This window comes from Lepidothrix coronata, unplaced genomic scaffold (genome assembly GCF_001604755.1).
Source record: "Lepidothrix coronata isolate B3197 unplaced genomic scaffold, Lepidothrix_coronata-1.0 Scaffold56, whole genome shotgun sequence".
Taxonomy (NCBI): domain Eukaryota; kingdom Metazoa; phylum Chordata; class Aves; order Passeriformes; family Pipridae; genus Lepidothrix; species Lepidothrix coronata.
The window spans coordinates 2,680,940-2,696,054 of NW_016690236.1; the positions used below are offsets into that span (position 1 = coordinate 2,680,940).

General features: G+C 35.6%; 1 protein-coding gene across 2 annotated transcripts in view; it reads right to left on the bottom strand.

Annotated features, from left to right (window-relative positions):
• The window catches only part of GLRA3 (glycine receptor alpha 3), an 88,178-nt gene that overhangs the window by 35,423 nt on the left and 37,640 nt on the right, over positions 1-15,115 (bottom strand). For both annotated transcript variants that reach the window (XM_017816583.1, XM_017816584.1), the window contains exons 4-5: positions 3,904-4,127; positions 957-1,039 (exon numbers count right to left, since the gene is read on the bottom strand). In XM_017816583.1, coding sequence (XP_017672072.1) covers positions 957-1,039; positions 3,904-4,127 — 307 coding nt within the window. The remainder of the gene's footprint in view (positions 1-956; positions 1,040-3,903; positions 4,128-15,115) is intronic.

Genomic DNA, 15,115 nt, shown 5'->3' on the forward strand with positions numbered 1-15,115 from the left:
GTTTTTATAAAAGCATATCACTATTCATACATTGAACAGTTCTGACATACTGGCTGATAGATAATTACCTCTCCCTCCCCTAAGATGCTACTTTGCTCCAGTAAAAGAAGAAAAAAATTCAAGAAATACTTTAATCATATTATGTGTGTTGTGCTTCTCATCTATAATATGCTTCAAATAATCCAGTATGTTCATTCTACATGCAGATTTTTTAAAAAATATTTTGAAATATTTACAGTTACTAAAACTGTAAATCTAGATCATTTAGATGGATACTTCCTAATATGTTTTGCCCTGTCACTAATTTTCACAAATTTCAGATTACTGGAATCCTTCAAGGAATGCTTTACTTTATTTTATTTTTGTTCTTTGCATCACTGGGAGGATTTTTCCACTAGAACTCTCTTTCAAAGTCCTCTCATTTTAAGGGAAATGACAATTTCCAAATACTCATATCACAAGGAAGATGAAAATTTAATGCATATCTATGTCTTTCTCCTCATAGATCCTCTGTTATTTCAGATCATAACATCAGAGACAAGAGCTGATTTGTCCTTTTGTGAGTGTGTGTATGTGCCTTGAAATGGCATAGCTGCTTTACAGTTTCCATTCTCATGTTTCTTTTATACTCTCCTATATTATTCTCCTCCTGCACGTGTGAACACAGGGAAGACTTATGGTGAAACTCTATATGCAGAAATTTTGTTTGAAGGTAAACTGTCACTGGGTATTTAAGTTTAGTGATAACTTCAGATTTACAGAAAACTATTGATTATCAGTGCAAATAAGGATGAAAATATCTCTGAAAATCATGTATATTTCAGAGATTCTTTTGGTAAAATAGAAGATTCATTTTGGAAATTTATTTTTGTACCACTACAAGGGATTTTTCTACCTCCTGCATAGTTGTAATCCCTGCAAAAGTATTTATTGGATAATACATTACACAAACTTACAGCTTTCCAGCTGCATTATACATGTTTGCACATCCATTGGAAAATTTTTGAGATCCATCGGACAGGACAGTATTAAAGTCAACCTGAAAGAACACAAAACCCCATTAAAAATATACCACCAAAATGCCGTAGAACTGCGCAGGAAGAATGCATGAATACATTAGAAGTAAATAGAAATAGAACACGTTTTCATTAGAAAGCTCTCAAAAAGGACGCATACTAGCTGAACCCATTTAACTCACTTAGCTTAGTATGATAATATGGAAAAAAATTATTGCAGACTTTCAGAAAAACAAGTTTTTCAGTAGGGTTGCCTAACTTTATGAGAAGTCTAAAAGAATGCAGCAACAGCGTGCCTTTTTGTACTACAGCAGAGTTATTGTACTGTTTCAGTATTTCAAATCCTTGACATAAAATTTACCCAAATCTGCAAGAATTTCATAACACATGTCAGCTGCAAATCATGGTGGCAAAGTAATTCATGTGCTGTTGTCCTAAAATAAGGTACTTAAAACGTCAACACAAAGGTTTAAGATAGCATTTTATGATTTGGATGGTAAACTGAAATATGCCTGTGATTTTGAACTGCAGCTGTGTTTTATGCTAGTCCTGATACTTCCCGTGAAATACTTCACAACTTGTGGGCAAAAGAGGTATTTTTACATTTTATATAAATACAATAATTTATCTTCAAAGTAATACTTCTCAATGGAATGAGAAAGAAGAACATAAGAGATAAAGGCGCATGTTTTCCCTCACTGGCCATTTTTAGGTATCCATTCATCATTTGTGGACATTACTGTACCGCCATTAATCAGTTCAGTTGATAGAATGTCCTACAAAAACCTGAGGAACTTGAATTGAAGACCTGACATATAAGGCTTTTCTAGCATGGAAATGCTCTAATCCTCCTCTCTTAAACTCATTCCCTTGTTTTTGTCATTGGGCTAAAGGGATGTGGGCAGTAGGTGGCAAGTATGGCTGTATATTATTTTATGTTTTTTTTTTTTTTTGCTGACCAAATCTTCTCGATTCATTCTCTCTATAATTTCTGTTTAGCCTGCAAGTGACAGAGTTGCAGGGTAAGAGACTGAGGAGGGAAGTCAGACCCGGGCTCTATCCCTATGCTATTAAAAACAGTTCCTAATGCAAAATCAGACTAGTAGGCTGGTAACACAGCAAGTCATCTCAGAGAAGATGCACCTGTATTTTATGCTTCAGTAAATATTTTAGTATTTTGTATTAAGTATTCATTGAAATAGGCACTGTAACCTTCCATTATTTTCTTGTTTGAATTTTTCAAATGCAATTAGGGGAGGAGACATTAAGGAATGAAACAAAAAAGCAGATTTAGAAAACTTCTTTTTTTTTCTTTTATTATCAACACATTAGCTATTAGCATGTCTCCTCTTATCAAAAGCTTAACTGACTGAAATGCACATAACAATTAAACTACATGCCAATAGTATGATTTTAAATTTGTTTAAGAAATTACAATAGTCCTTAATTAAATCATGGCAACATAAACTTTCTGGCTTCATAAGAAACACAGGAACCATCTGGTATCTGCTTTCATCACATTCAATGTTTTCTTTTGTAATTTAATATTATAATATTTCCCATATTTGGTTTTTTTTCCCCCTTTCACCTGGGCACAAACTTGGTCTGAATTCTATTGAAGTTGCAATCCAAACTTCCCTCAGCCTCAGCTGAGCAGTGGGGTCTATACCCTGTGTTGTATGTATCTGAAAGGAGTAGGGCAAGGGGGAGGAGCTACTTGATTAGAGTGGAACAGCTGCCAGTGCCTCTTGGAGTGACTTAGACAGTCTGGAGATAATTGATTTAGATCTACTTTCTACTTGAATCCGGAGACGGAATCCTTTTAACTTTCTTTCCATCTGTTTCTAGTGACAGAATACAGGTTGTGACACTGAAGACTCACTATGTTCCTAGAGTGGCAGACGAACCTCCTTTTGAATATGAAATGCCCATAAGAATTTTCACTCAATCCTTTCTCCCTGTATAAACTTGAAAAGATGCTGCCTTGGAGGGAGGGAGGAAAGAGGCTGTCTTGCCACTTATACATCCATACAAATCACAAATGTTTGCTTTTTTTTCTGGTATACAAACTATTCCTGATATATCTTCAAAGAGTCTGATTACCCATTAATTAAGTGTCATAAAAATGTGCAAAGTAAAACACTAAGTGGACAATAGTATATCTATTTTGAAAAGTGTAACATTTTGCACTGCTTCAATACCAAATCTATACCATGTCTAGTGGGCCATTAGCATACTTTTCTACAATATATTTCTCATTAGATTGAGTTTTTGAAGACAGTGGTAAAATGCCTACTGATGTCTGTATCTGTATCAATAAAAGTGGTAAGAATAGAAGAGAAATGAACTATGATAACTAGATTTTGTCAATACTTATGATTGCTGCTTATAGCTTCTTAAACCTTTTCAAAAGTTTGCTTTCCACTTTTCTCTCCAACTCCAGCAGTAAGTGACTAATCTTTAAATGTCATACTTCCTCAAACAGGTCATGTTTCCATGTTGAAGGGTAACTGCAATATGCAAAAAGGCGAAAGAGAAATAACGTTTGATTGTCGTGACATTGAAGGCTACAGACTGTGAAACTCATACATAGGCCAACACAGATTATAATACTAAAGGACTGCTTGCTCTGTGCAGTATCCTAGTTCCTCTAGGCTCAGTACTTGTACTTTAAAATGGGAAAGATACTTTTCTTATTACTTTTACTATGTGCATGCCTAATGAATGATCATTTTTTAATTTAGTATTAACAGTAATGTTGACAAGTTCTGTGTTCAGAACTCACAGATGATACTTCTGCATGACTAGCAACTGAATATATCTTTTAGCAATTCTTAGGTATACTTTTGAGCTTCTATCTGAAAAAATAATTTGATTAGAGACTTACCTGATGGAATAAAGTACATTTCCATTTTTGAAAATCCGCAACAATTTATTATCTGTTGTAACTTCATGAAAGTTGGCACCTTTTTCATTAGCAAAGAACAAATCAGGTTTCCAAATTGAATCCAGCATGGATGGATCTAAATCTAAAGAGTCATCTGGATATTCACTGTATGCAAGGCGTGGATCATTCCAATTCTGACGGAGAAAGATGTTCACTCGGTAATCCTGAATGAAAGAGAAAACAAGCAGAGCTTTATCAAGCGTAGAGATTTAGCTTTTATTTCATTTCTTAGCCATGTAATCCCCTGTCCATCTGTGGATGACAACAGAATTACTTAGCTGAGTGCCAGAATGATACCTATTTGTATTAGTGGGGACACAATGGATAAGAATAATGATGCATTTCAGGACAATTGAAAAAATCCGAAGATAAAGGAATCCAACCTCCATGTACAGTTCATAAAATTCCATATAACTCTACCCCTACCACAACTTTGTCTTAAAATCAAAATGAGAAGCATAAGAGTTTTATGGAGTTATGTTTTTCTGCCCAACTCCTGGCAAGGGCATTCCCACTTCCTTCTCTTTGTCAGTGAAAACCTGTCCAACTGTAAGGGAAGTTTTTTAATTTCGTTTTTCTCTCTCTAACCCTTACATATTTTAGAAGCCACTAGGCTTTCTCTGCCTCAGTTTGCTATTGAAAACTATATGAGCAGTAACTTGCCATACAGCAGTCTGAGGAGGACACATGTTCCTCCTCTGTTCAAATACAGTGGAGATCATATAAGTCCTTATGAAAAATTAGCTTAGTTACATGTGGAGGCGCAGACAATCCTGTCTTAATAAAGGGTACTTTTATAGAGAAAACAAGTGGAGTGCTTCAAACTTCTGGAATTCCTTTTGGAGCTGTATATACTTTCTGTCAGAGATGTCGTATTTATGGCTGCACACTTAAAACTTTACCACTCTGAAAAATGAAAAGATTTGTTTTTAAATAAAAGTGAATATTAGCATCTCATTATGTTGTAGTTAAAACTAAGACTGAGTATAAGGACATAGGAACTATATTTTTATTGTTCATAATATAATTTTCCTCATTATTTGAACTGCATTAATGAAAAAAGAAAAAATAAAAAAAGGCATATTAGCGGCAGAAGGGAAAGGGTACTGATTGTCAGACCTTACATGACATTTCTGAATGTAACAGAAGTAAAAACATCACTGCTTTATGGTTAAAAATGGAAAGGAAAATTAATTTTAATAAGAATACTTCTTGAGTCAGAAGGGGAAATGAAGTGTGCAGGGCTGAGCAATACAATTTGGCCAATAACTAAGGGTACTAGTTATTACAGGTTAGAATAGCTAGTTAAAACCTCACTGGTGTAGAAAGCCGGTGTTGTATCAATATTGATCTTAGGAAACTTGGAACATGCAGCCATACAGTTGTGAGAATCAAGCCAATAACAGGAACCTCAATATGCAACATTTACTCATGAGAAACAGTATTCCATATATGCAGTATCCTGCTAGTTTTGTCAATTTAATTATTCATCTTGAATAAAGGTAGTTGAATATGCAAAAACATGCTTATGAAGCGTTTGTTACTTATAATGAAAAAATACTGCACATTTTATAGAGAAAGTCCCAGTAGAGGATTTTATATTCACATAAGCTTATAAATTTTCAAGACAAAGAAATTGGGTGGAAAACTACACCTGGAGAATGAAATTAATTCAAATTACTGCTTTCAGCAGACAGGAAAAAGCCTCTCTAGTCAAATGGAAGCATGCAACATGAAATGCCATGTGGAAGAAATGTAGGATTTGCTAATCAGCTGTTTTAAAAATATAAAAATAGTTAACTAATTTGTTAAACACATACACCCCAACCTCCCTCAGGAAAGAATTGAACGACATTTCCTTTCTTTTTCATCATGGGTAATGACAGCCTCAAGAGCCATACAAAGTTCTTATGAGAAGCTGTTAGTATTTTTCATAATTAGCAGCATGGCATGATGAAAACAGGGCCAGGCATTTGTACTTTAGAGATGTAGAAACAAGCTTCTGGTTTTTGTTTGTTTCTAAAGTAAGCCAAAATGCTTAGACAAGCTTGTGCTTCAGGGTTCATAGAACTGAATTTTTGGTCTTTTCTAAAGAGGGCATGATAACCACTGAAATACCCTTATTTCTTTGCATGATATCCCAAATACCATGTAGTACAAGTTCCCTTTCCAGATTCATGTATAAAATCAAAAGGACAGAAAGAAGCAGGATGTGGGAGCAGTGATGCCTCTCCTGCCTTTCTCAGCATGGGAAATCCTTGTACTAAGGAAACACTTGCTCTAAACCTGGAGTACTGGGTGGGAGCACTGCAGCTCTCGGGACATTATCTGCACTTCAGCCCAACCCAAGCTCTATGTTTTAATTTGTATAACCTAAGGTATGTCTATTTACTTTATTTTTCTCAGTAGAATATGAACAGTTTATGAATGGGATTAGTTGTAGAGTAATCATATGTGTAAAAGAAAACAGGTGATAAATGCATAGCAGAAAGTTGAAATGAAAAAGGAAAATGGACGAAGAAAATGATGGAATCTTTTCAGGGTTATATTAAGTTGTTCTATATATCAGTTTGAATAAAGTTTATTGGTTTAAATTGTTTCCAGCTCTTAAGAGGAAAAAAGTCCTGGTTAAATTTCTCATTGAAGCAATTGAAGCTATTTTTCATCGTTCCTTTAAAAGTCTGACTTAAATTGGCTCTCATTATTCACTAAAAAAAATTCTAATCCATCAAAAGGAAAGAGATATATTTGACTGCTATTTTATGAAGGACAAGCATTCATCATCTCAGTTTATAATAGCACATTATGAACACAAGGCTTAATTGCTTAAAACAAGTAGGGTTGTTTGACGCAAACACAGACACCAGAACCAAACTGCCTGAATTGACTTTTTATCCTACAAGAGGCTTGCTATTCTGATGTGTTATTTGCCTGAAAGGGTGACTCGTAATTCAAATAACTGTGACAGGGATGTTCCCTGAGGGGAGAGAGAAATCATTTAAGTTGTGGTGACTTCCAAAGCCTTGTTTGTAACCTTAAGGCTGCCATTGTCTGAACAGCTGCTGTACCCTGATTCTACAGAACAAGGCTGCTTATGGGTCTGCACTTGCTTCACCATACCTCAAAACCCTTTAACCACAGGGTGAACTTTCATAGAGGCTCAGGATACTGATCATCTGCTTCATAAGGCTCAATAAAATAAAAACTGGAGATGAGGTAACTGCTCTTTGCTGCCAATGCTGAGGCTGAGGCCCTTAGGGACTCCAGTACTAACATTTTGACTAGCAATTTCCGGCACACAGTGAAATCTGACACACTTAGAGAATATTTTGATTTCTACTTCATGATACTTGTACAGATACAGCCATATTACCATAACATACTGATACCTTAGAATTTTTAGGATTTTTAGCTTTTTGTAGATTTTAATGTTGCTGGGGTTTTCCTTCACTTTAGACCATTACTTTCTCACAGTTTGTGTGCCACATTCCTGAAGCTTCGGCTTAACCATTTTTTGACTCTCTTTTCAAGGCAATAGATTTTAGCAAGAACATTCCATTGGGATGTGCACCTGGACCGGAATAGCAAGAGATAAGGTAGACAAAACAAGATAGAAGGTTGAAGGCCCTTGGAGGTGCTCCAGTGGGGCAGTTCTAAGGGTGGTACCTGGGCAAAAGGATCTTAGGATTGAATGTCTCCATTAGATATAATTACTAAAAGGCATAAAAGTGTAAGAATTCTATATGTAGGCATGTGCCTTTGTATTCCATGTACTCTTCATTAAAAGAGCTGCTCTCTATCATATCTAATACTGCCTGGAGAGTCCTTTTCTCCCGATTTTTTTTAGGCAACATACAGAATATAACTTTACGGAAACATTTGCACAAATCCTCAATATATGAATTACCTAACTCTGTTTCTTTAACACATTTTAATATACAATGTCTCCTTCTAGATATGAGACAAATATTCCAAAATATGCTTCTCATTTGAACATTGAAAATCACCTGCTTTCATAATTTTTGTATGCTGTTATTTGAACAGTCATCAAAATTTAATGCATAAATCAGAGAACCCTATCTGTTGCCATTCTAAATACTATTTTGACTAATTTTGACTAATGTATCCTTCTAAGTGAAGTTTACACTTGTCTTTTGCGTAATATAGTCAAATGATTCTTCCTTCATTTGTTATAACTCACTGTAAAATTTTAACAAGGAAATCTTACAGACTTTTGAAGAACACTGTTAAGAGTAAAGGTAAGTCACTATAAGCAATATTGTTCTTGTAGGGAACTTTTTTTTTAATCTGTTAACTATAGCTCTTTCTTGTAACGAAAGCTCGTTCTCACTGCTGTACAAGAAAAGCTACTATGTTACGGAACAGTAATTGTTTTAATTTTTACTGGTGAGATTTTCTAAAGGTACTGTCTCAGTCTCTGAAAAACATGCAACCTGACATGCTTTTTATTGCTGTCTTGATTGGTATAATTAGACAGGATGCCCTGTGGCATAGTAGTACTTTGTGGTAATATCTTTCCATTTTAAATTTATGCACTGGTCGTAAGCACTATGACTGCACTTTAGGTAACTAATTACTTTGGGTAAATTGATGCAGTTTTCTTAATTTTCCTTTACATAGCTGAAAATTTCAGACTGGACCAAAAATTATTCAGCTAATTATTTCAATATGCCTTTGATGAAAGGTCTCTAGTATAGAATCTCAAATATTTAAATTTAAGTAAGCCACTCAAATTAACAAATCATTTTCCATGCAGGTTGCCAATGCCATTGCAAAATCAAAGTAGGAAAATCTTGAAATTCACACTGACATTTGAAAAATAAAACTATATATGTAATCTGAAGGATTCACTTTTATTTCCTCATGCTTAATAGTTGGAATTCAATTGTTACTGATATTATTTATGGTGAAACCTCATCTCTAGTCATGCCTGTTCCAAAGAATATGCAGAAGAAGGTGCAGAAAAGGATGATAGAGGAGTGGACAGGATAGCCAGTTCTGTCAGAGTAGACAGGAAAAGTCGGATTTCTTTAAACTGATAATGTAAAGAACTTGAATTATGAATTAAATGATTACTTGATTGCCACTTGTAAATATATCAAAAGGTAAATACTAGAGGGAGAAAACATTTTAAATCTAAAGACAAGAATATCCTTCCTTAACTATCAATAAATTTAGGCCGAACTGAGATGGTTCCTCTTTTTGGTTATCGTGCTAATAAACTGGTGATATTTTCATTGGTATGATTTATTATAGCAAATAAGAGGACTCTTTATTTTTTATTACATTTTGCACTATTACTGGGTTACTGTGTACAGCACAAGAAGGACGTGGAATTGTTGGAGCAAGTGCAGAAGAGGGCCATGAAGTTGATAAGAGAACTGGAGCACCTCTGCTACAGAGACAGGCTGAGAAAATTGGGGCTGTTCCACCTGGAGAAGGGAAGGTTGTATGGAGACCTTACAGCAACCTTCCAGTGTCTGAGGGAGGCCTACAGGGAAGCCAGAGAGGGACTCTTAAACAGGAACTGTAGTGATAAGGCAAGGAGTAATGGGTACAAATTGAGAGAGGGAAAATTTAGGTTAGATACTAGGAACAAATTTTTTACTGTGAGGGTGGTGAGACACTGGAAGAGGTGGCCCAGAGAGGTTGTGGATGCTCCAAACCCTGGCAGTGTTCAAAGCCAGTTTGGATAGGGCCTGGTCTAATGGGAGGAGTTCCTCCCCATGGCATGGGGTTTGTGATCTTCAAGGTCCATTCCAACTCCTTAACATTCTATGATTCCATGATTACAGGCCTGAACTGCATCTAGAATAGCGCATATGTGCTGTATGGCAGTTCAATTAGTGATTGAAAACCAATTACAACAAGTTCCATGCTCCATCATTAACTGTAACTCATTAATCTGTCAAAGATTTACCATAGTAGCTAAAGAGAAATTAACTGTGATTTAAATCAATTGCTGAGTACTTAACTTTAATTGGCACATCAAATCTGTGTCAGAGTACAAAGGTTTGACTAATGCCAAACATGCCTGACAACATGCTTTTCTGTATGAAGAGCTGCAGGGCATTCACTACAAGAAGCAACGTAGATAGACTGTTGATTATGATAAAGAATTTGTCTGACACAGAGAATCCTTCCTGGTGATCTGTCGTTGGATATTTCCATAGGTAGAATCTCTCTTTCCAGAACTAAGTATGACCTTGTTACTCTGACTCTGGAATTAGGAACTCATAGAGAGGCTGAGAGCAATTGCAGTACTGCACCACTCCCTCATACTGCACCACTCCCTCAGTAAGAGCAACTTTGTGAATTTTCCAGAACCTCAGAAAGCAATGTCTTCATCAGTGGGCCTTGGGAGAAAGCCTTCCTCTTGCAATTTTTGTTTCTAATTCTGCGACTCCTGACGAGAAGACATGGAAAACTTTCCTGTCTAGCCCTGCCTCAAATTAGTTGGCTAAGCACTTTGTTGATGATTAGGATCTCCAGATTTCATCCCTTGAAGGCTGAGGATGAGCAGTAAGGCCTGTTCAGTTCCTGGATAAAAGCTCTAATCCTAGACTAGTTTGAAAATTATAGGTGCTCCTACTCCCTCCGTTAAGTAGGACAAGCCAGATGGTTTGGAGATTTGGATGAGGACTAACTTGCATCTGATCTCAGGAAGCCTTAGAAAATTATTTGAGCTATTCAGAAAAGACTGTTGATGGATTTGGATTAACAGGTCCTCTGAGGAGCAGATTTTAAGGTGTGCATTAATATTTTTAATATTTTTTTTCCCAATTTTTGGGGAGTTTGGTTTGGTTTTTCATACATTTCTGAACTACTAGATATCCTAGTGGGTATCCTGTGAATGGTTTGGTTAAAGTTTTATTTCAATATTGCCTAATTCAGAGTTTGAGTCCGATAACTGTCCAGCAATACTCATATTGAAGTCAACAGAACTAGAACTTACTTAGAAAGAACTGGCTAAAACTAGTACTTCTGAATTGCTACCTGTAATATCAGATCTTTCAGACTCCCTTACGAAATCAAAATTCGAAGTTCAGCAAATAAATTTATACACTACTGTACCAAGTGCTCTTCCTAAGTGTGTCACCTGCTTTTCATAACCTTGGATTCCAAAGTGAAATGGCTTCTGCTAACATTCTGCCTGGGACAGATGAATGTTGCTAATTTTCTTTTCTTCTGGGATGAGTGATAGCTTATTTGCTATCACTTTGAATGGTTTGGAGGATGATAACTGTTCTGCAACTACTCCGGTTCAATCTTTGCCTTACTAAAAGTTGTTATTCAACTCATAGCTAAAAGAAGAAGAATATAGTTAGCAGTTTCTGAGAGAACACCTTGATTTTTACTTCTTTTACTCACTTGTCTTTATTACAAAACATCCCAAATCAGTTGAATTTGACAATATAATATCTAGTTATTTTCTGTAGGTCTTAGGATGGAAACATTGCAAATGAACATATTTAGTTAATTTTAGTGTTGAATTATTTTGCTGAGTTTATTTTCAGTAGCAATACCAGATTTTAGTTTCTCTGCTCACAAATAATCATCAAAAGTCAAAAGTAGTTAATATCTAGGATATTTATTCTGAAAAATATTAATTAAACATAGTACTGATATACTGTATAATAATGTTTGTCATAGTTCCTACTGCATGTCTTAGAATATTTATTAATTAAAGACTTAATATACTACTTTCATATTTAATGGCAGCTATGTGTTCCCAACTCCTAATGCATTACACTAAAATCACATTTTGCAACTTGTTCAGAATAATTGCTTTTTAAGCTTTAGCTCAGGAGCTTTAAAAATGTTTGCACTTTCAAGCAGTAATATAAAGGATTAGATGAAAATGGACATGACAATTACATGAACAAACAACATACACTAAGCCTCTGTCTTCATTGGTCCTTGCCAATGTTCTCAGTTGACAAGAGTCTGGTTTATTTTCTTGAAAAAAATGATATGTTCCTGAAGAAGTTTTTGCTCTAACAGCAGAAGGTACTTCTTTCTAAGTGAAAATTTAAGTTCTTCTGAGATCATTAATTTGTTCCCATAATTTTTTTCTGCCATATATTCCATGTTGTTATTAATGCCTTTTATATGTTAGCACTTGGAATATGAATGGTTTCAGTTAGTGACTGAATTGGCTAATAGTAGAAAACTTTACTGAAACATGTATTTGAAATCATTCTCTGTTTCGTCTGCTCAGGGAAATACAACCAAATTAGATCCAATACAAATTTGGGAATTCCATATTAACTTTGCCTGCTGCTTTCCTTGTGTTGGTAGGCAAATATGACATTGCCTAGAATAGTGTAAATGAGGTAAAATAAAAGGTAAAACTAAACTAGCTCAAGTCCAGAAGCAGGGCCTGCTAACTCCCTCAGTTTAAACTGCTAAAATGGGCTATGAGAAGGAATACATCTGTACTTTAAACAAACTTGATCAGATACAAGTTGACTTTAAATTTATTGATATGGACAAAATGCACCAAGAGGTCTATCAGGAAAATAATGTTGTTTTAGAGGTTTTATAATGATGCCATGGCAACACATAAAATTTAATGTGGATTTGAACTGTAGCAGTACAGAAAGGGAACAATTTGTTTTTCTAGACAAAGACATCATCTAGTGGGACTTGAAAAGCCCTGAGATATTTTGCCTTTTGGCTGCTGGTTCAAAAAGATGCATGTCTCCTGCAATTCTGTGATATGTCTACCATCCTAGATAACCCAGGGACTCTAAGGGATTATTATGGCCACACTAAATGCGCTTGGACAACTAAATAAAACTTTAACAAATACAAATTCCATTCAGTATCCATTTGCTAACCTGTTCTTTTCATAAGGAAAATAACTTTGTGAACAGTGCACGTGGGTCCAGATGAGTAACAAGGGATAAAGAAGAAATGTCAAGCTCATGGACTTCCAGTAGGTCCGTGATGAAGAGGGTGGAAGTAGAGGTTACTCATTGAAAAGTAAATCTAACCTTATTTTGATAGATCTCAAGTCCTGTGTTTCATAATATTACAGTAATACCAGAACAGTAGTCACAGACACAAATCTGAAATATTTTCTCCATGTTTTCCCAAGCTAGGAAAGAGTCTTGTTACCCCGTAAGGTCTAGTATAAATATTTAAAAATAAAAGTAAAACTATCCAAAATTAATGAGATAATTAACCAAAGTACAAATATATACTTTGAAAACTGTTGTTACACATGTTTGTAGTATATATTATATCATTTTATCAAGACATGCAAATCATGCATTTTATATATTCAGTTTTCTGGAACTGTAGAGTAACCAGTTTCATAATATTCACAAAAATAAGGAAAAATATGTTGCAATCAAGGGAACTAATAATGACTAATAATGACAGATTAGAATCATCAAATTTTCAGTGTTCTATCCTTTCAATCCTACCAGAAGTCAAGTAGCTAAACCCTTATTCAATTTAAATCTTCTAAAAGAAGATAGAGGAACTAAAAGAAGATTGTGAGAGATCCCGCATATTGTAGCTCACAATGTTTGTAGATGGAAAGCAGACTAGAAATCTTCTTTAGCTAATCCCGTTATGCCAGTAAATTAACTTTCATATGTTCCTATACATTTACATTATGGAAATCCATTAACTGAAAAGGAAATCTAGTGACTGAATGAGCAGGCAATGTAAAGGCTTTTATAAAGAATTCATATCTTTTAAAACAAGGGAATAAATTCAGATTTTCCAGAAGTGCTTTTGAAAATTACTGTTTTATCATTAGAAACAGGTAAAGAAGAAATAGTGAATATCTACTTTTCCTCAGTTCTCTGTGTTCAATATATTTGCTTTCAATTCACCTGCAATATCTGCATGATTGTGATAAAGTTTTAGTTCAGTATCTGTTCACAATGCTTTGGTTTTTGACAAGAAATGCCTTGAGGAGGCAGTTGCCTTTTTTTTTGTGTGTTGCTGTTTTGTTTTGTTTTGTTTGTTTGTTTGTTTGTTTTTGTTTTATTTTTGGTTTGGGGTTTTGTTTTTGTTTGGTTTTGGGATTATTTGGTTGGTTGGATTTTTTAGTTTGTTTTTTTTTCTGGGAAAGAAAATATGGGATTAAATTTGTTCCTAGGCAGAATTAAATTTTAAGCCTTGATGCTTGCAAGTTAGGATCTTTCTGAACTGTGGAGAAGGCTACAGCTTGTTTGGGCTGAGGTAGAGTTAGTTTACCTCACAGTGGCTAGTATGAGGCTATGTTTGGACTTGTGATGAACACAGGGTTGATAATATAGAGGTGTTTTTTGTTATTTCTGAGCAGTGCTTCCACAGAGCCAAAGACTTTTCTGCTTTCCGTACTGCCATGCTGGCAAAGAGACTATGCAAAGGGGTGCATAGGAGGTTGGGAAGAGACAGAGCAAGGATAGCCAACATCCACTGACCAAAGGGATATTCTATACCATCTGGTGTCACGCTCAGTATATATGGGGGAGAGAGGGGAAGGAGTAAGGGAGACATTTGGAGTGATGATGTCTTCCCAGGTAACTGTTACACATGATGGACCTGTCTTTCCTGACGATGGCTGAACACCTGCCTGCCCATGGGAAGTAGTGAATTAATTCCTTGTTTTGACTTGCTTGCATGTGCGGCTTTTGCTTTCCCTATTAAACTGTCTTTATCTCAACTCACAATTTTTCTGGCTTTAACCCTTCCAATTCTCTCCCTGATTCCACTGATGGAGTAGTGAGAGAATGGCTGTGTGGTACTTGTTTGCTGGCTGGGGTTAAATCATGACGAGGGATTTTTGTTGGCTTTGCAGGGCCAAAAGCACTTGGATGAAGTTGTTGAGAAATTCAAAGCCTCTGCAAGCTGCATAGGAGCAGAGAAGCTGTGAGTTGGGATTACCTGAAATTTGGAGAGTGAGAAGAAGGTGACAATCTGCACATCCCTGTTTAGAGACACCTGTCTGGCGAATCTAAATGGCAGGGTTGCACTTGCTGGATAAGGTGGATAACTAGCTGAAGGGACAAAGAGAGGTACTTGGGAGTGAGAGAAGACACAGAATTCAATTTCTCTGCTGTAGGAGATGGCTGCTGCTGCTGAGATCCATGTAATAAGTGAGATTCTGAAGTCATAAGGATTATTT